The sequence below is a fragment of the Bos mutus genome, chromosome 10 (genome assembly GCF_027580195.1).
Source record: "Bos mutus isolate GX-2022 chromosome 10, NWIPB_WYAK_1.1, whole genome shotgun sequence".
In the NCBI taxonomy this organism is placed as follows: Eukaryota; Metazoa; Chordata; class Mammalia; order Artiodactyla; family Bovidae; genus Bos; species Bos mutus.
The window spans coordinates 82,892,882-82,919,943 of NC_091626.1; the positions used below are offsets into that span (position 1 = coordinate 82,892,882).

The 27,062-nt window shown below is 41.1% G+C and overlaps 1 protein-coding gene and 1 pseudogene across 2 annotated transcripts in view; both read left to right on the forward strand.

Moving 5' to 3' along the window:
* SPG11 (SPG11 vesicle trafficking associated, spatacsin) overlaps positions 1 to 27,062 on the forward strand; it is a 76,600-nt gene that overhangs the window by 35,611 nt on the left and 13,927 nt on the right. For both annotated transcript variants that reach the window (XM_070378336.1, XM_005888611.2), the window contains exons 21-30: positions 3,640 to 3,805; positions 5,013 to 5,218; positions 5,612 to 5,720; positions 6,643 to 6,802; positions 7,191 to 7,463; positions 8,095 to 8,295; positions 9,054 to 9,161; positions 21,902 to 22,064; positions 24,558 to 24,772; positions 25,207 to 25,960. In XM_070378336.1, coding sequence (XP_070234437.1) covers positions 3,640 to 3,805; positions 5,013 to 5,218; positions 5,612 to 5,720; positions 6,643 to 6,802; positions 7,191 to 7,463; positions 8,095 to 8,295; positions 9,054 to 9,161; positions 21,902 to 22,064; positions 24,558 to 24,772; positions 25,207 to 25,960 — 2,355 coding nt within the window. The remainder of the gene's footprint in view (positions 1 to 3,639; positions 3,806 to 5,012; positions 5,219 to 5,611; positions 5,721 to 6,642; positions 6,803 to 7,190; positions 7,464 to 8,094; positions 8,296 to 9,053; positions 9,162 to 21,901; positions 22,065 to 24,557; positions 24,773 to 25,206; positions 25,961 to 27,062) is intronic.
* Positions 16,432 to 16,499, forward strand: LOC138989651 (U5 spliceosomal RNA; annotated as a pseudogene).

A 27,062-nucleotide genomic window follows, 5' to 3' on the forward strand; every position in this document is an offset into this window, starting at 1 on the left:
TTAGAAGCATTTCAGCAGTGTTGACAGTAGAGGATCATTTATGTAAAGCCAATCTAGTTTTCTCCCTCATACTTTCTATCTTAAAAATAGAAACTTAAAAAAAAAACTGGTGTGCTTTTTTTTAATTGAAGTATAGTTGATTTACAGTATCGTGTTAGTTTCAGCTGTACAGCACTGTGATTCAGTTATATATTCTTTTTCAGATTCTTTTCCCTTATAGGTTATTACAAAATATTAAGTGCAGTGCCCTGTGCTATACAGTAGGTCATTATTGGTTATCTGTTTTATGGCACCCCACTCCAGTACTTTTGCCTGGAAAATCCCATGGAAGGAGCCTGGTAGGCTGCAGTCCACGGGTCGCTAGAGTCGGACACGACAGAGCGACTTCACTTTCACTTTTCACTTTCATGCATTGGAGAAGGAAATGGCAACCCACTCCAGTGTTCTTGCCTGGAGAATCCCAGGGACGGGGAAGCCTTGTGGGCTGCCGTCTATGGGGTCGCACTGAGTCAGACACGATTGAAGCGACTTAGCAGCAGCAGCAGTATATGTTAATCCCAACCTAATTTATCCCTCCCTACCCTTTTCCCCTTTGGTAACTGTAAGTTTGTTTTCTATGTCTGTCAGTCTCTTTCTGTTTTGTAAATAAGTTCATTTGTATCATTTTTTTAGATTCCACATCTAAGCGATATGATATTTGTCTTTGTCTGGCTTATATCACTTAGTGTGATAACCTCTAGGTCCATCCATGTTCCTGCTGCAGATGGCATTATTTCATTATTTTTATGGCTGAGTAGTATTCCATTGTATGTATGTGTGTGTGTGTGTGTGTGTGTATACATATATATATCTCACATCTTCCATTATGTGTATGTATACATACACATATATATTTTCTGCTGTGTGAGAGAGTTTGTGTATATATGTGTGTGTGTATATCACGTCTTCTTTATCCAGCCACTTGTTGATGGACATGAAGGTTGCCTCCATGTTGTACATAGTGCTGCTGCAGTGGACATCAGGGTGCATGATCGTTTTGAATTAGTTTTCTCCAGATACATGCCCAGGAGTAGGGTTACTGATCCTGTGGGAAGTCTGTTTTTAGTTTTCTTAAGTAGCCTCCATATCGTTCTGCATAGTGGCTGTTCCGGTTTACATTCTCACCAACTGGGTAGGAGGATTCCTTTTTCTCTACACCCTCTCCAGCATTTATTATTTGATGATGGCCTTTCTGAGCAGAGTGAGTTGATACCTCATTTTAGTTTTTTATAGATACTGAATTGAAAACATACTTTGAGTTAAAAGTCATGAGGTCACTAGTGCTGTACTTGCTGGAAAATGTAATATAGACCTTCTGCTTAAATTTTTCCCTTTCCAAAAATCCATGTTCACTTGCAGTATAGTATTAATATTATAAAGGTTAAAAGCGTAGGTGTTTTTAACATTAGACAGGTCTTGGCTCTGCCATGTAATAGCTGTATGACCTTGGGCAACTGATTTAACCTCCCGTCAGTTTTCCATGAAATAAGGTGAGTGACAGTGCCTTCCTCACGTGTCACGAGACTCATTTAAAAAGCCCTTAGATGGTGAGCACCAGGTGTGCACACACTGCCATCCTCTCTAGACCGTAAACATTTCCCTCATTGTTTTGTGTGCCATTCCTAAACTCTGCTTTTTCTGTTTCTTTTTTACTTACTCATTTTGAGTTAGCTTTTAATATCATATTACCTGTGGTGCCTCTGCCTGTATTACTGTAAAGTAGGATTCAAATCCATACTTTTCACGTAATACATACCCTATAAATATTTACTGATGTACATAAAAGTGCATTTTCTAACATGTCAGTTCTATAAGTTCAAATTTCGGTATATTGAATTTACCTGGTGTCTAGCACAGTGCTGGGCCTGTAGGAGATATTCAGTTGGTGTTTGTTCAGTGCAGGATGAGGTAGTGCTTACTGCATTTTCAAGTGAAAATACTCATTCTAATCTCTGTGAGGTTACTGGAGAGTAGGCAGAATCCCCTGTGCGGTTCTGATGGCTCCAACTCCACCCGTTAGCCGGAGTCCTGAAGTCCTGGTGAATATGGAGCACTCGACCAGGTATACTAGGGGAACTGAAAGGAAGCTGAAGACCTGTTCCCTGCCTTGTTTTTAGAAATTTAAAACATATTTGAAGAAATAAAGCACAATTTAAATGAAATCATTATTATGAAGATATAATATGGATGTTTTAAATTGGAGGGTTGTATTTAACTAGAATGGGTGCTTCTTTTTTCATACGGTTTTACCATGGAAAATGACCATAAGGCAACTGCATGGTAATTTGGCTTTTGCAGCAGGTTAGAGAAAATTTTCCCTTATACAAAACCTCTATACTGGCCCCCCAAACCACTAAAAAAATTAGGGTCTTATTTGAATAAAAACTCAAGTTTGGGGACTTGCTTGTGGTTCAGTGGTTAAGACTCCACACTTCCACTTCAAGAGGCACGGGTTCAATCCCTAGTCAGGGAACTAAGATCCCACATGCTGTGCTATGTGACCAAAAAAAAAACAAAGACTCAGATTTGTTCATTTGGCTTTATGTGAACTCTGTAAATAATGGATGAATGAATGGTTCTACATGCAATTTTAAGTTATCAAAATCTGTCTGCTCTTACAAAGAATACAGATAAGACGTGACAGTTTTTTAATCTCAAGGGAGGTGTAATTTTAAGGAATAGCTTTGTAAGATGACGGGCTCCTCTAAAGTCTTCAAATCTTTTTTTAATTAAGAACCTAGTCAGAATGTAAAAATTCCTTTGGAATTGCATGGGAGGATATAATTTTACTTCAGCTTTGAACTATGAAAATAAGAGCAGATGCACTGTTTTCCAGAAATGGTTCCTTACAGTTCACAATGTTTTATCTCCTTTTTAAAATAGGTCTTTAGTGGTTAAGAAGCAATTAAAGGTTAGGGCTTGATAGGAACAATTATATCTTTTGACTTCATATTTCTCTAAAAAGAGAAAAAGTGTTTTTTTCTGCTTTTTCTATGGGCACAGAGGAACTTTGAAACACTCTGCTGGTCTTAGAAAGATGGTTTGATGTAGATAATAAGGTGCTCATGAATGCAACATGAGAAGCAAAAGTAGTTATAATAAAAGATTATTAGGGTATTAATGTGGAGAAAAGAATATTCTCAGTATTTTGGAAAAGGTACAATGCACTGGTCTTGTTGAATAGAGGATTCGTATAAATATGATACGAAGGCATTCACCGTGTAATGAGCTGTGTGAATGAATTAAAGAGCTCTGTGTGCCGATTCTTAACAGATTTTGTAGTTAAAGGGTTATTGCCAATGTGAACTTAAAGAATCATCAAATACAGAATTATAGCATCTAAAATAACAAGTTCAATAGGTTTAAAACATACGTTTTTATGTGGCTTCTGAGGTACACATTTTTGTGTAAAATGAGGGCTACTGCTCCACATTAAAATAAAATTATTACATTTTGGTGGTTCACAGTGATACACAGTGGTACAAAATGATGATCGCGACCAGTTTTCTTTCACCGTTGCCAAGTTAAGTTTTCCACATGCCGATCTGAAGTTAATCATGGTGAGGTGCAGAGGATTAATATTGCTTCACTTTCCCCCAGATGCAGCGAGTCAGCTCCCACATTTCTCTAGCCCTGACCTGGTTAATAAATACGCTGTAGTAGAACGTCTGAATTTTGCTTATTATTTACATCATGGGCGGCCATCATTTGCATTTGGTACTTTTCTGGTTCAGGAATTAACCAAGAGCAAGACCCCCAAGCAGCTGTGAGTATTTAAAATATAATTTATACTCTTAATAAAAAGCATATTTGTGTATTTTTATACATGCATTTATAAAAACCTACTGGAAACATACCACAGTTGGTCGTTTTATTTTTCATTTGTACTTTTCTGTATACCCTAGGAGTCTGGCACTTAATCTTACTTTGTGAATAGGAAAAAGATTAAAATATATTTTTAAATATCATAAATATATCTTAGAATCATGTCTTTAAAAATTGAACCAGGAGCTTGCCAAATGTTAGCAGTTTCAAAGAGGGAATTCTATAATTAGATGTGAATTCTGTATTTAAAATCTTGGTCTTTTATAATTCACTTTTGTAAAGCACAGAATTGGGAGGAGTATTTGATATAATCAGCAGCTAAATTCAGACTTAATATCTTAGTTTATTTTATAGGTAACTAATGCAACTTTATGGTAAAATATTCAAGTAAATCAGAGGATGAAAAGTGAAAAAAAATGTTTTGTCTCTCAGCTTCAATTCTATTGTACATAGTAAAAATAAGCATGGTTAACTTCTTGTGTATCTTTCCTCTGAATTTTTCTATTCATATAAAAGAACATATATGAGTCCTTTAAAATGCTTGAGCTTTATGATGTCACACTTTAGGTGCCATTAATTTTCTTGGTATTTTGTGTGAAAGTGAAGTCGCTCAGTCGTGTCCGACTCTTTGCGACCCCATGGACTGTAGCCTATCAGGCTCCTCCATCCATGGAATTTTCCAAGCAAGAGTGCTGGAGTGGATTGCTGTTTCCTTCTCCAGGGATCTTCCCGACCCAGGAATAGAACCCAGGTCTCCCGCATTGCAGGCAGACGCTTTACTGTCTGAGCCACCAGGGAAGGGTAGTTTGTGTACATATTTATAATTAATAAGATCACAGGTTGACAGTTTCTCACAAATTCTATTCCATGTTCCCCTGAATGAAGTTGGAAGCAAAAATTACTTGAACTATGAATAGGTGTTTTAGGCAAAGGTGAAATATAAAGGAATAGGGGGCTATGGAGCCAGAAGACAACTAAAAGCTACCAAGAACCTAAGTGGATGAGTACAGGGGGTGAAAAACAGCAGTGGGGGGACGGGGGAGGAGATCACAAAGTCCACAAGTATCACTGATGTGATTCCATCTGCTTTTTCTGGTGAGAAAAACGTTTCATGTGTTGATGTGATTTTTGATCCCTTTCTTTCTCAGGATCCAGCAAGTCGGCCATGAAGCCTATGTTTTAGGGCTCTCCTGCTTCCACATATCTTCGATAGGAGCCGCCTGTGTATGCTTCTTAGAATTGCTTGGTCTCGACAGCCTCAAGCTCAGAGTTGATATGAAAGTGGCCAATATAATTTTGAACTACAAGTGTGGAAATGAAGATGCTCCGTACAACTCTATCAGAGAGTCTCTAAGTATAGCACCTTTATGTCGTTTGTTTTGTTTAAAGGACAAGAGACAAATAGGTCTAAAGCATTGAATTGTGAGTGGTTGGGGAAGAAACAATTATCTTCTGCTTCATCCTTTTTCTGCAGAATGTTTGTACTTTATCTCATTTCTTTGGGCCCTTTAATGGGTTTCTGAAATGTCTCTGGGCCACACTCTTCAAGTAGAAATGCCCAGTTCCTGGGAATTCCCTGACAGTCCAGTGGTTGGGACACTGATTTCACTGCAGTGGCCCAGGTTTGATCCCTATTTGAGGAACTAAGATTCTCCAAGCCATGCATTGTGGCCAAAAAAAGAGGAAATGCCCACTTCCTGACCGTACTTTTCTCTTGACCATATTTTGTTGTTTAAATTTCTTATAGCTGAAAAACTGTCTAAACTTGCTCTGGGTGAAAGGGCAACCATCGAAGAGTTACTTGTTCTCTTAGAAGAAGGCATATGGAGCAACATTCAGCAGCAGCAAATACAGAGGTTTGTGAGCTGCAACCCTCACCTCTTTTTCATGAAACCTGACCATTCCAGTCTGTGTTTGCCTAGTGTTTCTTCTCTCAGATGTTTCTGCCAGTCCCCCTAGACCTTATCTTCGTCCTCATGGAGTACTTAGCGTACTTTAATGCATCTTGCCATCAGTAAAAGGAGAATGAAGATAATGATTCCTTCTTTAGAGAGGGTTCCCAAGAGGTGGAGAGGAGCTTTGCCTCTGCTAGGGCCCTGCTGGTCTGAGACATCTCCACTGTTAACATGTCGGAATTGGGTGCAGGATGGGTCTCACAAAAGTTGACTCTAAGTGATGTCCTTGATTTTTTTTTTTCTTGCTAATATATGTCAACTGATAATGGAAGGTGAGGTGACCGTCTTTCCACAGAAACCCCTCTCTTTACACATTGACGTCATCTTTCCTCTCTGCTGTCCACTGGGGTTGACCCTGCCACCCCAGCCCTGGGGGTGCACCATTCTCCTGTCCCTCCCTTCACAGACTGTGTGCTCAGCAGGTACCCTCCCCTTAGCGAGGAAGCCCAGGTGCCTGTCCGGCCTCCCTCTGACACTTAAAGAGAATCATGCAAGAGAATCAGGCACCTAGTTTCTCGAGGGACTGTTTTCTCAGTTCTCCTAAAGATGCTACATTACATAGCTGGTTTGACAGACACTTGGTTGGTACTGGTGTGGGGCGGTGGGGGGTGGGAAAGGAATTTTGCCAGTATGCTGAGAAAGCTGTTGAGCATTATGGATGAAAGTTCTTTTTTCAAAGCCTCCTAATAAATATTTGGTATTTGTTGAAAGGCATTTTAGAGAATATACTGTAGTTAAATTTATTTTTTGCTAAGTTTCTAGCTCAAAGCTGTATTTTAACAAGTTCTTTCCCTCTTACCCCCATATCCACTCCCAATTACAGGTTATCCAGTGAATCCAGCAGCCAGTGGGCATTAGTGGTACAGTTCTGCAGGCTCCACAATATAAAACCGAGCACATCTTACCTTAGAGAATGTGCCAGAGCAAATGACTGGTTACAGTTTATTATTCATAGCCAGCTCCATAATCACCACCCAGAGGAGGTAAGCCACCGATTGTTCCTGGTTATTAAAGAAGACGAAATTGGAGCACTTCTCAGAAGACAGTGTTCTTTCTGTTGTATATCATAAGCTTTTGTTTGCTATGGTGACTATTTTTACTGAGATTTCTGTGGGTTGGCTTCAGACAAAGGACTAGTCATTACTACCAAAGAGCTGAAAGAAGAGTTTGTGTGACTCTAGATTGAATCTGGAAACTCACTCAGACATAACAAATGACTTTAAAATTGTATGGTCACTTCTGACATACAGTGGTCACTTCTGACAGTTCAGGGTGAGAAAGAACAAGTTTGCCTCTTTGTCTAACGTTTTTAGCTCCAGCTGAAATTGGAATTTGGTTGTCTTTTTTGATCATCGTCTAATATGTTTTTAGGTGAAATATCTTCTCCAGTATTTCAGCCCTGTTCTTCAGGACCACTTAAGACTGGCTTTTGAGAACTTGCCCTCAGTGTCCAACTCCAGAATGGACAGTGACCAAGTCTGCAACAGGTCCTCACAGGAACTCCAGAGACACAAAGAAGAGATGACAGATTTCTTTCAGATTCTGCTTCAGTGTTCAGAGGTGCCAGACTCCTGGTGCTGGCTCCTGGGAGAAGCAGTGAGACAAAAGGCCCCAATCCTCAGTGTCCTGGCCTCATGTCTCCAGGTGAGGATCTCAGAAAGCCTAAATTAAGGACTCAGAGGGCAGTAGAAAAAGCTGAAAGAAGATAGAGAAGGCTGACGTCAGGGAGGCTGTGAGGCGAGGGCAGTGAGGCTCCAGCGTGGGTTTGCAGGTCCCTGACACCTGTGCTTCTCCCGCTTAGGCCCTGGGCCGTCTCGTGCGCTTCCTTGTGCCTTAACGTTCAGTAACTGAAGTGGTCAGAGCCCTGGCTCCGGGCTGGCAGTCACAGAGAAGGGTGCTTTGGTGGGCCGACCTCCTCTGCTCTCCTCTTGAGCAGGACGGGGGATGCTCGGAACAGTCCCTTGGTCAGCAGTTCTATGGAGAACAGGCTTGTTTTCTTACACTCAGTACTTCTCTGACCTCCACATAGATCCCCTCAGGCTTTTGGCCTTTTGGTCTACTGTACTCTGCAGGACAGCTTATAATAGTCCCTTGGTTGTTCATTAGAGTTTGTTTCATGTCTGAAGGCTTTTCAAGTCATCTTAACCAATTTAGTGAGGTGACTTGTTCTCAACAGGAAATACCCATCTGTAGTTGTAGCATTGCTGGAAGCTTCCTCAGTCAGGCAGGCCATGTGTAGTCGTTCCTTACTTTGAAGAGTTTTTTCCGCTGGCAGGATGCCAGTGCTGTCTCTTGTCTCTGTGTCTGGATCATCGCCTCTGTGGAGCCCCACGTTGCAGCTGAAGCAGTGGGACCCCTTCAGGACTCAGCGGAGGGCCACGTCTGGGGCCTGGAGGACCTCTCCGTCATCTGGAGGACATTGCTAACAAGGCAGAAGATCAGGACTCTCATCAGAGGTTTCCAGCTTTTCTTTAAGGTAGTGTTAGTTCATTTCTTTCCTCAGTCTAAAGGCCTTACTTCAGAATATCCACCATTGGCTTTTTCAATTATTCCTGTCACTGGGATTTTTTTTCCAAGCCAACAATAGACAGTGATACTAGAACTGTCACTTATTTAGCAAAGTGCTTTATATATATCATTTTAGTTGATTCTTACAATAATCCTGTGTAAAGTAGTATTTTATAAGGATGTTATGAAGTAATATTATCCTCATTTTACACAATGATATACCAAGGCTCACAGAGCTTAAGAAACATGCCCGGGTCTCAAAATGCTTTAGTAAGTTGTTTACTTACGGTTCAGATCCATACTCTCCAATTCAAAAACTCCTATCCTCTGAACAGAAAGCTCCCATTGAAGTGATGGAATTGTGTTGACTGATGCCACAGACGAGCAGTAGTTCAGCAGGTCAGTGGAGCCCATCACCCAGGAGTGTGCGCTGGCCACGGTGTCTCAGCTGCGTCCAGTGGAGCGTCCGATGCTCGTGTGTAGTGGACCAGGCACAGGACAGACAGAAAATGGGCTGTTGAGTAGGTGTGCCTGGCCTGAGGTCTTTTTTCCAGAAGGAAATATAAATTTAATTTCTGTTCTTTTTAACATAGATGATTTCACTTTACTATGAAGCTTTATTAATAGTTTTGTTTTACTGTAACCTCTCTTGTGTTGGCATTATTCATTGAGAAAATAGTATTAAATTTCAGGATTTTGTAACTTCATTCAAACTCTTCCTCAAAGGATTCCCCACTCCTGTTGATGATGGAGATGTATGAACTCTGTATGTTCTTCAAGAATTATAAGGAGGCTGAAGCTAAACTTGTGGAGTTCCAGCAGAGCCTTGAAACTGTAAGTTGGAATTATAGTAATCTTTCTCGCTGATCTGAAATTGACTAAAGTGGCCTCTTGTCTACTCAGAGTCAGGATATGACAACAGGTGAATAGCTGTTAACATGGCATGATTCATACTGAATCATTTATACCACTCCAGAGATGGAGAGGCAGGACAGGAGTTGCAGTGACCTTGCTTATAGCAGATCAGTTGCCATGGATGACAGGGAGGTTTCATCCAGTGTGCTAATGACCTCTGATCAGTGACCTCTGACCACTGACGCTGTAGCCAACCTCAGTGGAAAAGGAATTAATGGTGTCTGCTGTGGATGCTACAGAGGAGTGTGATGGTTACATGGGCTGTGTTTTGCCAATCCAAAAACAACTTTGAGTGTGAAGGGGGTTTGATACTGCTTTTGTTCACTATGACAGAAAATAATGGCTTTTTCCATCAATACTTGTGGTTTCTGTCCAAATGATGCTGAACCTTATGGTTAATTTCAGGCTTTACCTATTCTGGTGCTTGTTTCGGGCCTGTTTAGCATGTGGAACTGAGTAACCCTATGGAAAAAAGAGGAACTTAGAAAAAAGGAAAAGAAATATGCCTTGGTCCTGCTTGGAGTTTTAGCACTTTTGCCCTCTATCCTAAAAGAGCTCTATGATAAATGAGACAAAACCATATACTGATTTTACCCAACAAATATATCACAATGGAATCTTAGTATAAGATTTTCCTCCCAATCATGTTCATCTTAACTATAGTGAAACTTCTTTAAAGTTTTATTATTTGAAAATATTGAATCGGTTATTCAAATACCCCTGAGGTTCCTAAATTACAGAAAATAGAGACATTCATTTCCTTGGTCTGTCACTCTCCACGACTGGAGCCATACCAGGTAACTTCTTTTTTTTTTAATTATTTTTTTAAATTGTGATAAAATGCATATAACATTTTTCATTTTAACTGATTTTAAGTGTATAGTTCAGTGGCATTAACTACATTCACATTATTGTACAACCATCACCACAACCATCCATCCTATAGCTTTTTTCATCTTGCAAAACTGAAATTTTATAGCCATTAAACAATAATTCCTCAGTCTCCCCTACCACTAGCCCCTGTCAATCACCATTCTACTTTCTGTGTTTATGATTTTGACTGCGTCCCTCATGGCAGTGGAATCATATAGTACTTTTCTTCTTGTGACCTGCTTATTTCACTAAACATAATATCCTCAAGATTCATCTATGTTGTAGCATGTGTCAGAATGTCCTTCCTTTTTGGTGCTAAATACAATTCCATTGTATTTATATACCAATCTATTCATCTATCAGTAGACATTTGGGTAACGTCTTATGTTTTAGCTATTGCAACTAATACTGCCACTGAACATGTTGTACAAATGTCTTGAGACTTTGCTTTCAATTTGTTTGGGTATCTACCTAGAAGTGTAATTGCTGGATGATAATGGGAATTCTATTTTTGGTATTTTGAGAAACTGCCCTACTATTTTCAATAGCAGCTGTACCATTGCCACCAACAGTACACAGGCTTCCGGTTTTCCACATACTCTTAAACACTTGTTGCTTTCTATTTTTTTGATAGCTGTCATCCTAACTGGTGTGAGAATGCTGTCTCGTTGTATTTTTGACTAGCATTCCCCTAATGATTAGTGATGCTGAACATCTTTTCATGTGCTTATTGGCCACTTATATATCTTCTTGGAAGAAACATCTGTTCAAGTCCTTTGCCCATTTTTTTATTTCAATTGTGTTTTGGTTGTTGAGTTTTAGGAATTCTCTACATATTCTGATACTGATCCCATAGCATACATATGATTTGCAAATATTTTCTCCCTTTTTGTGGGTAGCCTTTTTACTCTGTTGACCATGTCTTTTGATACACAAAATTGCTTAAATTTTCATGAAGTCCAGTTTGCATGGTTTTTTGTTGTTGTTACCTGTGCATGTGGTATCCTAGCCAAGAAATTACTGCCAAATCCAGTGTTGTGAAGCTCTTATGTTTTCTTCCAAGAGTTATAATTTTTTAGATGTTACATATTTAGGTCCTTGGTCTGTTTCAAGTGAATTTTTGTGTATGGATTAGGGTCCAACTTCCTTATTTTGCTTGTGGATACCCAGCTTTCCCAACACCTTTTGTTGAAAAGACTGTTCTTTCTTCTTAAATGGTCTTGGCATCCTTGTCAAAAATAATTGGACCGTGTATGTGAGGGCTTATTTCTGGACTTTCCATTTTAAACCATTGGCTTATATGTCTTGGTTTGGCTATTTTGGTTAGTATAGTAGTTTTGTAGTACGTTTTGAAATCAGGAAGAGTGCTCTGCTGCTGCTGCTGCTGCTGCTGCTAAGTCGCTTCAGTCGTGTCCGACTCTGTGCAAAACCCCGTAGACGGCAGCCCACCAGGCTCTGCCGTCCCTGGGATTCTCCAGGCAAGAACACTGGAGTGGGTTGCCATTGCCTTCTCCATTGTGTGTTTAAAGTTTTTTTTCATGATTGTTTTGGCTATTCAGGGTCCCTTGAGATTCCATATGATTTTAGAATTTTCTGTTAAAAAAATGTCTTGGGGATCTTGATAGGAATTGCATTGAATTTGTAGATTTTGGGGATAGTAATAATATTTTAACTATGGTAGACCTACAATTTATAACCATAGAATGTATTTCCATTTATTTATGTCTTTAATTACTTTCAGTGGTGTTTTGTGGTTTTCATTGTACAGATCTTTTACCTCATTGGTTAAGTTTAATTCCTGAGTACTTTTATTCTTTATTTTTGGCTGTGCCATGTGGCATGTGGAATCTTAGTTCCCTGACAAGGGATTGGACCCACACCCTCTACCGTGGAAATCTTAACCACTGGACCAGAAGGAAAGTCCTATTTTTGATGCTATTGGAAATGGAAAGATTTTATAATTTCCTTTTCAGATTGCTCACTATTTGTATATAGAAATGTAGCTGATTTTTTGGTGTTGACTTTGTATCCTGCAACTTTGCTCATTTACTGTTAAGTGTTATGGTAGAATCTTGAGGATTTTCTATGTAAGATCATACCTGCAAACAGAGATAGTTTTATTTCTTCTTGTATGCCTTTGATTTCCTTTTCTTGCCTAAACCCTCTGGCTAGAACTTACCGAAATGTGTTGACTAGAAAGGGTGGAAGCAGGCATCCTTGTCTTGTTCTTCATCTTAGAGGAATGCTTTCAGTCTTGCACCACGGAGGATGACGTTTGTTGTGGCTTTTTCACGTGAGGGTTTTTTGGGTTTTTTTAAGTTTTGCTTATGTGTTTTTGGCTGTGCTAGGTCTTTGGTGCTGCACGTGAGCTTTCTCTAGTTGCGGACAGCAGGGCCTGCTGTCTGTCTGTGGGGTGTGGGCTTCTCCTTGCGGAGGACAGGCCGTAGGGGCCATGGGCGTCCGTAGTTGCAGCATGTGGATTGGTGGCTGTGGTGCCCGGGCTTAGTTATTCCCTGGCATGTGGGATCTTCCTGGACCAGGGATGGGACCTGTGTCTCTTGCTTTGGCAAGCAGATTCTCAACCACTGGACCACCAGGGAAGCCCTCACGTGAGGTTTTTATTATGTGGAGGTCGTTTCCTTCTGTGCCTCGTTTGTTGAGTGTTTTCTTATCATGCAGTGGTGTTTTAATTTTGTCAGATGCCTTTTCTGCATCAATTGAGATGATCATGTGTTTTTTTTTCCTTCATTCTGTTGAAAACTGTGATATGTACATTGAATTTTGTATGTTGAACCATTCTTGCATTCCAGAAATAAATTCTATTTGGCTGTGGTATACAGTCCTTTTAATATGCTGCTGAATTCATTTTGCCAGCCTTGTATTAAGGATTTTTGCATCGGTGTTTATAAGGGAGATTAGTCTGTAGTTTTCTTTTAGTGTCTTTATCTGTCTTTGGTATCAAGTTTATACTGGTTTCATAGACTAAGTTGAGAAGTGTTTTCTCTAGTTTTTTGAAAAAGTTTGAGGAGGACTGGTATCAATTCTTCTTTAAATGTTTGGTAGAATTCACCAGTAAACCCATTAGGTCCATGACTTTGCTTTGTTAGAAATTGGTTTTGGTTGGGAGATTTTGACTACTGATTAAATCTCCTTACTAGGAGATTTGGTCAGATTATCTAATTCTTTGTGATTTATTCTTGGTAGGTTTTGTGTTTCTAGGAATTTGTCCATTTCATCTCGGTTATCCAATTTATTGCCATACAATTGTTCATAGTACTCTCTTATAACTCTTTCTGTAGAATAGGTAGTAATGTCCCCACTTTTATTGCTGATTTGGTAATTTGAGTCTTCTTTCTTTAAAAGTTGTTTAATTTTCATAATTTTGTGAGTGTTCCAGTTTTCCTTCTGTTACTGACTTATAAATCATCCCATTGTTGTCAGAGAAGATACTTCATATGATATCTGTCTTTTAAAATCTGCTGCTGCTGCTGCTAAGTCGCTTCAGTCGTGTCCAACTCTGTGCGACCCTGTAGACGGCAGCCCACCAGGCTCCCCCGTCCCTGGGATTCTCCAGGCAAGAACACTGGAGTGGGTTGCCATTTCCTTCTCCAATTTTAAAATCTATTGAGACTTAATTACAGTTTAACATAAGTTCTCTCCTGAAAGATATGCCATGTGGACTTGAGAAGAATGTGTTTTTTATTGTTGTTGGATAGAGTATTCTGTGGATGTCTGTTAGATCTAGTTGGTTTTATGTGGAGTCCTCTGTTTCCTTCCTTGTCTCCTGCCAGCTTGTTCTGTTCATTACTGTCAGCAGAGCACAGGCGCCGTGGAGATGCTGCAGGTTAAGTTCCAGACAACAGCAGTGATGTGCACGTAGCAAAGTGCGTCGCAGGTGCTTTTCTTTCCTTGTGCAGTTACGTTTACACCGCAGTGTTGCTTGCTGAGTCTGCAGTGGAGTCATGTCTGCATTGGGAAGATCCCCTGGAGGAGGGAGTGGGAGTTCACCCACTCCACTACTCTTGCCTGGAGAATTCCATGGACAGAGGAGCCTGCTGGGCTGTAGTCCATGGGGTCACAAAGAGTTGGACATGACTGAGTGACTAACACTTTCACTACAGTTTCATATATATTTACAGACCTTAATTTTAAAAGTTTATTGCTAAAAAATTCTAACCATTATCTGAGCTTTCACTGAGTAATAACCCTTTTGTAATAGTAATATCAAAGATCACTATAGCAAATATAATAATAATTAAAAAGTTTGAAATACTGTGAGAATTACCAAGACATCACTGAGATTAAAAAGTAAACTAGTGCTTTTGGGAAAATGACGCTGACAGACTCGCTCAGCTTAGAGTCTCCATAACCCTTCAATTTGTAAAAATGCAGTATCTGCACAGCCCTGTAAAGCACAGCACAGTAAATGAAGTATGCCAGTATTGAGGTCTCCCACGATTATTGTGGAACCGTCTGTTTTTCCTTCAGTTCTATCAGTTTTTGCTTCGTGTATTTTGATGCTCTGTTATTGGATGTGTAAATGTTTATAATTGTTATGTTTTCTTGCTGTACTGAATGGCTTGCAAGTGCACATTGTCCTTTTCTGGTTCTTTTGACCTTTTTAACCTAAGGTCTGTTTGGTCTGATATTAGTACAGCCACCTCTGCTTTCTCTTGGTTGTTTACTATTTACACAGAATACCTTTTTCCATCTTTTCACTTTCAGCCTGTGTCTTTGGATCTCAAATTAAACTCTTGTAGACAATATACCATTTCTGTCCTTTATCGAGCCCATCTTGAAGAGATCTCTAGTCTTTCCCATTCTGTTGTTTTCCTCTATTTCTTTGCATTTATTGCTGAAGAAGGCTTTCTTATCTCTCCTTGCTATATTTTGGAACTCTGCGTTCAAATGGGAATATCTTTCCTTTTCTCCTTTGCATTTCTTTTCTTGGGGATGGTCTTGATCCCTGTCTCCTGTACAATGTCACGAACCTCCATCCATAGTTCATCAGGCAATCTGTCAGTTCTAGTCCCTTAAATCTATTTCTCACTTCCACTGTATAATCATTAGGGATTTGATTTAGGTCATACCTGAATGGTCTAGTGGTTTTTCCTGCTGCTGCTGCTGCTGCTAAGTCACTTCAGTCATGTCCGACTCTGTGCGACCCCATGGATGGCAGCCCACCAGGCTCCCCGTCCCTGGGATTCTCCAGGCAAGAACACTGGAGTGGGTTGCCATTTCTTTCTTCAATGCATGAAAGTGAAAAGTAAAAGTGAAGTCGCTCAGTCGTGTCTGACCCTCAGCGACCCCATGGACTGCAGCCTTCCAGGCTCCTCCATCCATGGGATTTGCCAGGCAAGAGTACTGGAGTGGGGTGCCATTGCCTGCTCCGAGTGGTTTTCCCTACTTTCTTCAATTTAAGTCTGAATTTGGCAATAAGGAGTTCATGATCTGAGCCACAGTCAGCTCCGGGTCTTGTTTTTGCTGACTGTATAGAGCTTCTCCATCTTTGGCTGCAGAGAAAATAATAAGTCTGATTTTGGTGTTGACCATCTGGTGATGTCCATGTGTCTTCTCTTGTCTTGTTGGAAGAGGGTGTTTGCTATGACCAGTGCGTTCTCTTGGCAAAACTCTATTAGTCTTTGCCCTGCCTCATTCCATATTCCAAGGCCAAATTTGCCTGTTACTCCAGGTGTTTCTTGACTTCCTACTTTTGCATTCCAGTCCCCTATAATGAAAAGGACATCTTTTTGGGGTGTTCTTTCCAAAAGGTCTTGTAGGTCTTCATAGAACCATTCTACTTTAGCTTCTTCAGCGTTACTGCTTGGAGCATAGGCTTGGATTACCGTGAATGGTTTGCCTTGGAAACGAACAGAGATCATTCTGTCGTTTTTGAGATTGCATTTAAGTACTGCATATCAGACTCTTTTGTTGACCATGATGGCTACTCCACTTCTTCTAAGGGATTCTTGCCCACAGTAGTAGAATAATGGTCATCTGAATTAAATTCACCCATTCCAGTCCATTTTAGTTCACTGATTACTAGAATGTCGACATTCACTCTTGCCGTCTCCTGTTTGACCACTTGAAATTTGCCTTGATTCATGGACCTGACATGCCAGGTTCCCATGCAGTATTGCTCTTTACAGCACTGGACCTGGACGTGGAACAACAGACCAGTTCCAAATAGGAAAAGGAGTACGTCAAGGCTGTATATTGTCACCCTGCTTATTTAACTTCTGTGCAGAGTACATCATGAGAAACGCTGGACTGGAAGAAGCACAAGCTGGAATCAGGACTGCCGGGAGAGATACTCTGGTTTCTCCTCAAAGCGTATAAATCTTTCGCCTTTTACTAAAGATTGCCGGGAGAAATATCAATAACCTCAGATATGCAGATGACACCACCCTTATGGCAGAAAGTGAAGAGGAACTAAAAAGCCTCTTGATGAAAGTGAAAGAGGAGAGTGAAAAAGTTGGCTTGAAGCTCAACATTCAGAAAACTAAGATCATGGCATCTGGTCCCATCACTTCATGGCAAATAGATGGGGAAACAGTGTCAGACTTTATTTTTTTAGGCTCCAAAATCACTGCAGATGGTGACTGCAGCCATGAAATTAAAAGACGCTTGACTCCTTGGAAGGAAAGTTATGACCAACCTAGATAGCATATTCAAAAGCAGAGATATTACTTTAACAACAAAGGTCTCTCTAGTCAAGGCTATGGTTTTTCCAGTGGTCATGTATGGATGTGAGAGTTGGACTGTGAAGAAGGCTGAGTGCCAAAGCATTGATGCTTTTGAACTGTGGTGTTGGAGAAAACTCTTGAGAGTCCCTTGGACTGCAAGGAGATCCAACCTGTCCATCCTAAAGGAGATTAGTCCTGGGTATTCATTGAAAGAACTGATGCTGAGGCTGAAACTCCAATACTTTGGCCACGTGATGCGAAGAGTTGACTCATTGGAAAAGACCCCGATGCTGGGAAGGATTGGGGGCAGGAGAAGAAGGGGACGACAGAGGATGAGACGGCTGGATGGCATCACCAACTCGATGCACATGAGTTTGGGTGAACTCCAGGAGTTGGTAATGGACAGGGAGGCCTGGCGTGCTGCGATTCATGGAGTCACAAAGAGTCGGACACGACTGAGCCACTAAACTAAACTGAACTGAGACAACATAAGTTGGATTGCATGTTTTCATCCATCTGCCAATCTCTGTCTTTTAATTGGAGAGTTTAATCTGTTTACATATGAAGTAATTACTGATAACGAAGGACTTCTATTGTTGTGCGATTTGTTTTCTGTATAACTTACAGCTTTTGTGTCCCTCATCTCTTGCATTAGTGTCCTTTTTTGTGTTTAGTTGATTTCTTTGTGTAGTAAAATGTTTACATTCCTTTCTCATTTCAGTTTGTGTCTATTCTATAGCTGTTTTCTTAGTTGTTACCATGGAAGTTACACTTAACATCCCAAAGTTACAACACTTTAACTTGAATTTTATAGAGGTTTAACTTTAGTAGCGGACAAACTGCTACTTTACAGCACTGACCCCACTCCTGTTGGTTGTTGATGTCACAAAACTACATCTTAAACATTATGTGCCTGGAAACATAAACTAATATTTCTTTTCAAAGCATTAGTCTCTTAAATTATAAAGAAAACAAGATTTGGAATTACAGGTCAAAGTTACAGTAATATTAGCGTAAACTAATAATTGTTCTTTTTTCTTTAAATGTATTGGTCTCTTAAACTATATAGAAAACAAAAAGCTATTGCTGCCACAATACTGGCTTTTATAACTGGCCATTTATTTGCTTTTACTGAGCTCTTAGTTTCTCCACATGGCTTCGAGGTAGTGTCTAGTGTCCTTTTATTTTACCTTGCAGGACTCCCTTGAACACTTTCTGCAATGCAGGCCTAGTAGGCCCAGATTTCCCAGCTTTTTTAATCTGGGAATATCCTGATTTCTCCGTCACTTCTGAAGGGGAGTTTTGCCAGATACCATATTCTTTTTTCTTTTTTTTTAAGTAAGACATCTAATGTATTTTTAAAATTGATTTATTAATTTATTGTTGTGTTGATTTCTGCCATACATCTACATCAATCAGCCACAGGTTTAATTCCCCAACCAGGGATTGAACCCATGACCCCTGCAGTGGAAGTATAAAATCTTAACCACTGGACTGTCCCTTTAATGTCCTAATCTTTAATGTCTGGCTCCCAACGGAAAAAGCAAAAAAGAAGAGGGGGTTGAAAAGGGCACCAGCCTTTTAAATCCCCTGGAAGTCACTTCAGTTGAAGGGAGTAGAGCTTGCAACAGCAGTCAGTTCAGTTCAGTCACTCAGTCGTGTCCAGCTCTTTGCGACCCCATGTACCACAGCATGCCAGACCGCCCTGTCCATCACCAACTCCGGGAGTCTGCCCAAATCCACGTCCATTGAGTCGGTGATGCCATCTAACCATCTCATCTTCTGTCGTCCCCTTCTCCTCCTGCCCTCAATCTTTCCCAGCATCAGGGTCTTTTCAAATGAGTCAACTCTTCGCATCAGGTGGCCAAAGTATTGGAGTTTCAGCTTCAGCATCAGTCCTTCCAATGAAGGCCCAGGACTGATCTCCTTTAGGATGGACTGGTTGGATCTCCTTGCAGTCCAAGGGACTCTCAAGAGTCTTCTCCAACACCACAGTTCAAAAGCATCAATTCTTCGGCACTCAGCTTTCTTTATAGTCCAACTCTCACATCCATACATGACCACTGGAAAAACCATAACCTTGACTATATGGACCTTTGTTGACAGAGTAATGTCTCTGCTTTTCAATACGTTGTCTGTAGGTTGGTCATAACTTTCCTTCCAAGGAGTAAGTGTCTTTTAATTTCATGGCTGCAGTCATCATCTGCCGTGATTTTGGAGCCCAAAAAAACAGTCTTCCACCGTTTCCCCATGTATTTGCCATGAAGTGATGGGACCAGATGATCTTAGTTTTCTGAATGTTGAGCTTCAAACCAACTTTTTCACTCATCAAGAGGCTCTTTAGTTCTTTGGTTTCTGCCATAAGGGTGGTGTCGTCTGCATATCTGAGGTTATTGATATTTCTCCCAGCAATCTTGATTCCAGCTTGTGCTTTCTCCAGTCCAGCGTTTCTCATGATGTACTCTGCATAGAAGGTAAATAAGCAGGGTGACAATATATAGCCTTGATGTACTCCTTTTCCTATTTGGAACCAGTCTGCTTGCAACAGTAGGGGAGGTGAAATATCAGTGTCTGCCTGCCTCTCTATTTGCACTGTGGTCAGAAGCAGCAAACAGAGCTCGTATCTTTGAAAGACCCAAGGTTCTTTATGCCACCCCTGCTGTCTCCTCGACACCAGGGGCGTGTAAACTGCTCCAGGAACACGTGCAGGCTGCCTTCCAGGTGGCTAGGAGGGAGAAGGAGATAGCTGCCACTGCGCTGGGGCCTGAAATGGACCAAAATTATCCACAGTTTATGTTGCAAGTTTTCCTCTGGAAGTTGTAAGGCTTTAGCAGACCCCAGCGTTCCAAAAGAGTTCCATGTTGCACAGATTCTGCGAAGTAATTGTCGTCTAGGTGACGAGACAGAATTCTGGTGTTTTAAATCTGCTGTTCTACACACAGACGTGTACAGTTTTTTTAAAAGGAATTTATTTTTTAGAGCAGTTTTGGTCCACAACAGAATTGAGAGGAATGTACAGAGATTTCCCATGTACCTCCTGCTCCCACACAGGCGTGGCCTCGCCTGTTATCTGGACCACTCGCCAGAATGATGTGTTACCAGGGATAAACCTACGATGACACATCCTAGTCACCCCCGCCCACAGCTTACCTTAGGGTTCACTCTTGCTGTACCTTCTTTGGGTATGTATTTCCACAAATGTGTATGACTTCAGCCCATGATTGCAGTGTGGACAGCGTGTTTTCACTGCCCTGAAAGTCCTCTGTGCGGCCTGTCCGTCCCTCCCCGCCCCAGTCATTGATAACCACTGTTGCTTTTACTGTCTGCACAGTTTGGCCTTTTCCAGAATATGGTAAATTGTAATATAGAATGTAGACTTTTTAGATTGCCTTCTAAATGTGTAACACACATTTAAGTTTCTTTTATGTCTTTTTCATGGCTTGATAGATCATTTCTTTTTAGTGTAGAATAATACCACGTTGTCTGGATATGCCAGTCCATTCACCCACTGCAGGACATCTTGGTTGCTTCCAAGTTTTAGCAGTTACGAAGCCAAAAACATTGCTCTAAACATGCACCTGCAGGTTTTTGTGTGGACGTTAAGTTTTCAGCTCATTTGGGAGAATACTAAGGAATACTCGGGTCATGTGGTCAGAGTGTGTTTAGTTTGGGGAGAGGCCACCAAACTGTCTTCCAAAACAGCTGTGCTGTTGTGCGTTCCCACCAGCAATGCAAGCGAGCTCCTGAGTCTCCATGTCCTTGCTAACCTCTGGTCTTGTCAGAGTCCAGACCTTGGCCATGCTAATAGGTATGTTGTGGTATCTCATTGTCGTCTCATTTTGCATTTCCCTGATGATGTATGGTATGGATCTTTTTCTCATATGCTTATTAGCCATTTGTGTATGTTTTTGGTCAGGTGTCTATTAAGGTCTTTAGCCTATTTGTTTTAAATAGTGTTGTTTATTTTCTCCTTGTTTAGTTTGAAGAGCTCTTTGTGTATTTTGGGTAACAGTACCTTAAAATCAAATGTGTATGTTGCACATGTGTTTTCCAGGCTACGGCTTGTCATCTGATTCTCTTGACACTGTCTTTTGTAGGGCAGAGGTTTGTAATTTTATTGAAGTCCAGCTTATCAGTTATTCCTTTCATGGATTATTTCTTCGATATTTTATCTTGAAAAGGCATCACCACACGCAAGGTCATCTATGTTTCCTCCCATGTTAACTCCTAGGAGTTTCCTAGTTTTGCGTTTTACCCTTTGCTCCTCCAGGGTATACTCTTCCTCTTGCCTGTCTGCTCCTGCCTCAGCTGCTACTAAGGCTGAGTGCAGCTGTTCCATCTTTGCCTCAGCTCTTTACTTCCATATGTTTCTTCGTTTAACCAGTTCCATCATCTGTCTGCTGTAGACCCTCTTCTTAGAGCAATAGAGGTAGGGAATCAAGGAAATAAAGACAAAGAAGTAATACTCTGATTCAGGCCTAGTGTAGCTGCTGCTTGGGGTCATCTTCCTGTTAACATTTGTAGCATTTGATTGAAATGACAAAAACTCAGGCTTAGTAATCTCAATTAGTAATTGAGATTCTTCTGTAATGAAAGTATAAACTATAAGCACACCAGTACAGCCAGCTCAGAAATGTTAAGCAAGTCTCTTTAAGAGGTCTTCACATGTGAATTTCAAATCTTCTGGACTCCAAGGCAGGCTTAGACCCTCTCTGAAGGAAGAAGCTGCCAAGTGAAGCATGTCTGGTTAATTTCAGTCACGCGCAGGGCTATAAGTTTGGCAGTCTCTATCTTGGGGGTGTTTGCATTGCTTCACTCCATTCAATCTTTAGTTCTCTCTCCCTTTTTAAACTTTCACACACATAGCTCTCTACACCAGAATTTCCCACAAAAAAGACAAACTGCAAAGCTGGCAAAGAGGGTTTATATTTGCTACACCAGTTACTGCTGTCTGAAAAGGACCTGAAGGAAGCATCCTCCTTTGTGATGGGAGATGCCTTTGATGGGACCTTGGCTTTTTTAGACATTCCCAAGTTTGGGAGATTTTGATTTGCTGTTCCTGTGAAACCACTTTCCCTACCCCTCTCTTCTTTTTCATAGCTTGAGACAGCAGCCACAAGGGTCCCCACTGCCATCCCTGCGCCATGGCTGAAGGAGCACGTGTGTTTTCTTTTGAAGCTCATGCTGCAGCAGTGTAGCACCCAGTATGAGCTGGGGAGGCTCTTACAGCTGTTTGTTGGAATAGAGCATCTCTTCTCTGATGGTAAGCCAGTCCTTGCATTTAACTTGCTGCTAGAAGTTAGCATACTTAATCTTGAACATAGTTTAGAAGAGCATTCAGGAAGTTAAAACGCATGTGATCTAAAACATTGTAGGCAAGAACGTGGTGTGAAGAAGAGGTGACAGGAAACTTCACCCAAGGTTAAAGCATTTAAAACAGCACAACAGGGCGGGACGCAGCTAACGCGACTCTCCGGATTCTGGGCCAACAGCCAGGCTTCTCGGCCGCTGGCCTGCCCTGTCACTGCTTCTCTTTTCTCTGACGAGTGACCTTAATGTGTCGTCATTGCTCAAGGTCACCAACTTGTTTCAGGGATGCCTAAATCATTTTGAAGGTTTTAAGAGACAAATTGTGCTGATTTTTTGCAGATTCCTCTAGACATTGGCAGTCTCTAAGCTTATTGCTGATTGAATGAAACTAGTATTCCCTTATTTTCTTTTCTACTTTTTGAGAATTTCAAGTTTTTGTTGAGCGGTAATGTTACTCTTTTACACTAGATCCTAGTATTTTTCCACTCCCAGGGTTGGTTATTTTATCACATTTAAACTCCGGAAGCTCGCATTTGCACAGAACAGTGCTAGAATACCTGGGCTTCGTGCCAGTCTTGTAGGCTGTGCGAGCTTGAAGGAAAGGGGGGGTGTTTCCAACATGTATTATATACGAGCTACTTGTCAGTTACTGTGTAGATCCTTTTAGTATATTGTCATTGGTCTATAGTAACTTTAATTTTTTCAGAAATGAATTTCCTGTTTTCTTGCCAAAGTACCATATCTTAAAAGATTACAAAGATTGTCTGTGTTGTTAACCATTACCATAATGTCTTATTCACATAATTACATTGTTTTTATATAATATTTTTATGTGTATACCATGTATGTGCTTAGAGAAAAGAAATATGTTTTTTTTTTTTTTTAACTTACATTATATATCATGCCAGCATAGAAAGCCAGCACACCCATACTGGTGGTTATTACACAAGGTGTCTCCGTCCCTGGAATTAGCTACATCCCAGCACAGCCCAGCAGGTGACAGGGGGAGCAGGCCCTGTGGAATGGTTTACATGCCCCTTCTTTATCACAGGGCAGACGGAGGCTCTGTGTTACTCTATCTGAGAGTAGGCACAAACCGAACCATATAAATTATTGGCAGAGAATTCCTAGTGTTACTCAGGATAAGAATTTCTAGGGCAGATAAATATTGTATCATTTCACTTACATGTGGAGTCTAAAGAGTGAATGGACAAGCAGAACAAAACAGAAGCAGACTCACAGGTGCCAAGAACAGACTGGTAGTTGCCGGAGGGAGGAGGGTGAGGGGATGGGCAGAGTAAGAAGAGGACTGACAGGCACACACTCCCAGTTATAAAGGAAATGAGCCACAGGAGGCACTGGACAGCCTAGGGAATATAGTCAGTAAACGTGTAATAACTTTGTGTGGTGGCAGATAGTTACTGGATGTATCGTGGTAATTATTTTGTAATGTTCAGAAATGTCAGGGGCTTCCCTGGTGACTCACTGGTTAAGAATCCACCTGCCAATGCAGGAGACATGGGTTCGATCCCTGATCCAGGAAGATCCCACATGCTGGAGAGCAGCTAAGCCCGTGTGCCACGACTGTTGAGCCTGTGCTCCAGAGCCCACGTGCCACAGCTTCTGAAGCCCGCATACCCTAAAGCATCCACTCATGTAACAGAGAAGCCACCTCAGGGGAAGCCTGCACCCCGCAACCAAGAGAAGACCCTGCTTGCCACAATTAGAGAAGAACCCATGTGGCAACAGAGATACAGCACAGCCAAAAATAACTAACTAAATAAAAGAATTTAAATAATAAAGGTTAAAACAAATATCGAATCACTGTGTTGTACACCTGAAACTGACGTAATGTTGTAAGTCAATTATCGTTGGATTAACATTTCCTGGGGACATCACGAATTGCTTAGCTGGGTCTCCTTGGTGGACTGCATTAGGCAGATGTCTGGGAGAGCACACGGTGCTCCGTTCTGAATGCCAGGGAACCACATTAGAGTTCTGGCTATTGTCGAGCTGTCCTGCAGGTTATGTATGTTGATCCACATGATGCTTAACGTAAATGAATGAGTGAACAATCATAAAAAGAGATTTAAGGTAGAAAAATCTGGGAAAAGATGGAACTAACCTGAAAGGCCAAATCTTCCCAAGGTTAACTGAGTTGCTACTACAAAGTAGGCCACCAGCTTCTGCCTGGTGTGTAAAGGTAGAGTGCATGTGCTAATCTCTAATAGTTCTTACTACATAGGAGCTGCCTTTGGCTTCCTCTGCCAGCCAAGCAGAGTGGAGAAATAGGTTGTTGTTTTCCCTTTAAGCACAGTATTAGGTTAAATATACACATTCTCCCCTCATATTTAGTTGCTCTTGAAATGGCCATATCGGTATTTTGCTTCTGTTTTTTAATATTTCATTTTATTTTAATGCTTATATCTGCTTCTGTTTGGCACAGGTCCAGATGTGAAGAAGCTGTGTGTCCTTAGTCAGATTTTGAAGGATACACCCATAGCCATTAATCGTGCAATCATTACTAGCTACAGCCTTGAGAATTTTCAGCGTGAATGTAGGTCAGTTTTGGAAAAACTGGAGACAGACGGACTCTTTGCTTTGGCCAGGAGGGTAGCAGAACTAGCTGGGCTACCTGTGGACGACTTGGTAATTGAAGAGGTATCATTAGTCTTTTAAGTCTTTTAAAAACTGAGCTTTTTGAACCAGCATTATTTGGAGAATTCAGTGAAATATGTGACTTATCAGAGATTATAGTTTTTCACTTTTGACACAGATTACTTTCAGAAATGGATGAGCCTGCAGTGCCCATTTTTGAGGAATGTTTGCTTTAATATAAAGTTAGCTTACAGGACATGCTTCAACTATATTGAATAGAATTAAATATAGTGTGGCTTCCTCTTGAACTTCATTCAATTAGATAAATTTAGAATTGTTTTTCATATTTTAACTTTCCATGTAAAACTTCCAGGATCATCTGTAGCCAAGTCCCATGTTCTCTAGTTTGATTTGGATTCTTACAAGTAGGGAGCATTAACATTTATGATACTTCTTTATCTAGGAAAAGCTAAGAATTGCTTTGCTCAATTTCACAGATAACACAGGAAATGCAGACCTTAAAGCACGTTGACCAGTGGTCCCTGAAACAAGCACGAATTGACTTCTGGAAAAAATGTCATGAGAATTTTAAGAAAAATTCCGTTTCCAGCAGAGCAGCTTCTTCTTTTTTCTCAGCCCAGGCCCTGTGGGCAGGTGAGTGCCCCGCTGCAGGGGGTCCCAGCAGCGCCGAGGAGCGCCACCTGCTGCTCACGCTGGCAGGGCACTGGCTCGCCCGGGAGGACCCCGTGCCTTTGGAGGACCTGGAGGGCCTGGAGAAGCAGATCTGGCTCTGCCGTGTCGCCCAGCACACCCTCAGGGGGAGCCAGGAGGAAGGAGGGCCCAGAGCGCCTCAGCAGGCCTCAGCTGGAGGTGAACTTTCCTTTGATGGCTTAGCCAGTGAGTTTTCATTCTCTAACTTGGCTGTTCTGAACACATCAAAATACTTAGAACTTACTGGCTTTCCATCCAGAGATATTTGTGACAATGAACTGAACTGGAAGGAGCAGGCATCCCTTAACTGTTTGATCGGGCGCCTGCTGGATGACGGCTGTGTGCACGAAGCAAGCCGAGCGTGCCGGTATTTTCGTTTCTATCACCAAGACGTCGCCTTGGTGTTGCACTGCAGAGCTCTGGCTTCAGGGGAGGCTAGTGTGGACGACCTGCACCCGGAGATCCTCGCGCTTTTACGAAGTACTGAGCTTCCTGAGGAAGAAGAGGAAGCTGGTATCCCCCTAAGGAAAGTCCAGAGCAGTAAGTGAAGGTCATGCTGCTGCCTCCTGTGAGGTGCCATTTGGCATTCTCTCCAGGTAGAAAGAGACTTTTGACACACCAGTTACACAAAGTTAAGGGTAATCCATAAACTAGGTAATTAACTACTCAATGAAGTAGAAACACCTGTATCTTTAATTAGCTATGTAGCAAGATTAGAGGGAATCTATCTGATTTACAATTAATTCACTGAAATTTACTCTATGTAAATAATCATGTTTCCAATTGTACATGATCACATTTAGAATTATGGGTGATTTTTTACATTAAGCTTAAATTCTGTGATCTTGCTAAAGTCACTTATCCTAAGAGTTTTCTTGTAGATTCCTTGGGATTTTCTATGGAGACAGTCATATCTGCAAACAGAGGCGGTTCTATTTCCTTCTTTCCAATCTCTTTACCTTATTAATTATTCTTGATTTATTGTACTAGCAAGGACTTCCATCCTTGCCTTGTTACTGGTCTTAAGGAGGAGGCGTTTAGCCTTTCATCATTAAGTATTAGATTAAGATTTTTGAAGATACCTTTGTCGTGTTGAGGGAGTTCTATTCCTAATTTGCTGAGAGTTTTTATCATGAATCATTGTTGAATTTTGTCTTTTTTTCCTTCATCCATTGGTATGATTGTGATTTCTTCTTCTCTAGACTAGTAGTACAGTGCGTGTGTGTGATAAGTCACTTCAGTCCTGTCCGACTCTTTGCAGCCCTAGGGACTGTAGCTCACCAGGCTCCTCTGTTCATGGGGATTCTTCAGCCAAGAATACTGGAGTGGGTTGCCGTGTCCTCCTCCAGGGGATCTTCCTGACCCAGGGATTGAAACCATCCATGTCTCACATCTCCTGCCTTGGCAGGCAGATTCTTCATCACTGGCAGCACCTGGGAAGCCCCAGTAACACAGTAGATTACATTAATTGATTTTTTAAAATACTGAACCAGCTTTTTGTATTCCTAGGGAAAAGCTCACTTGGTTAGGGTACATTATTCTTTTTGATATATTACTGGAATCAGCTTACTTTGTTGAGAATGTTTACATTTATGTGCAAGAAGAATATTGATCTGTACTCTCCTTTTTCATACTCTCTTTG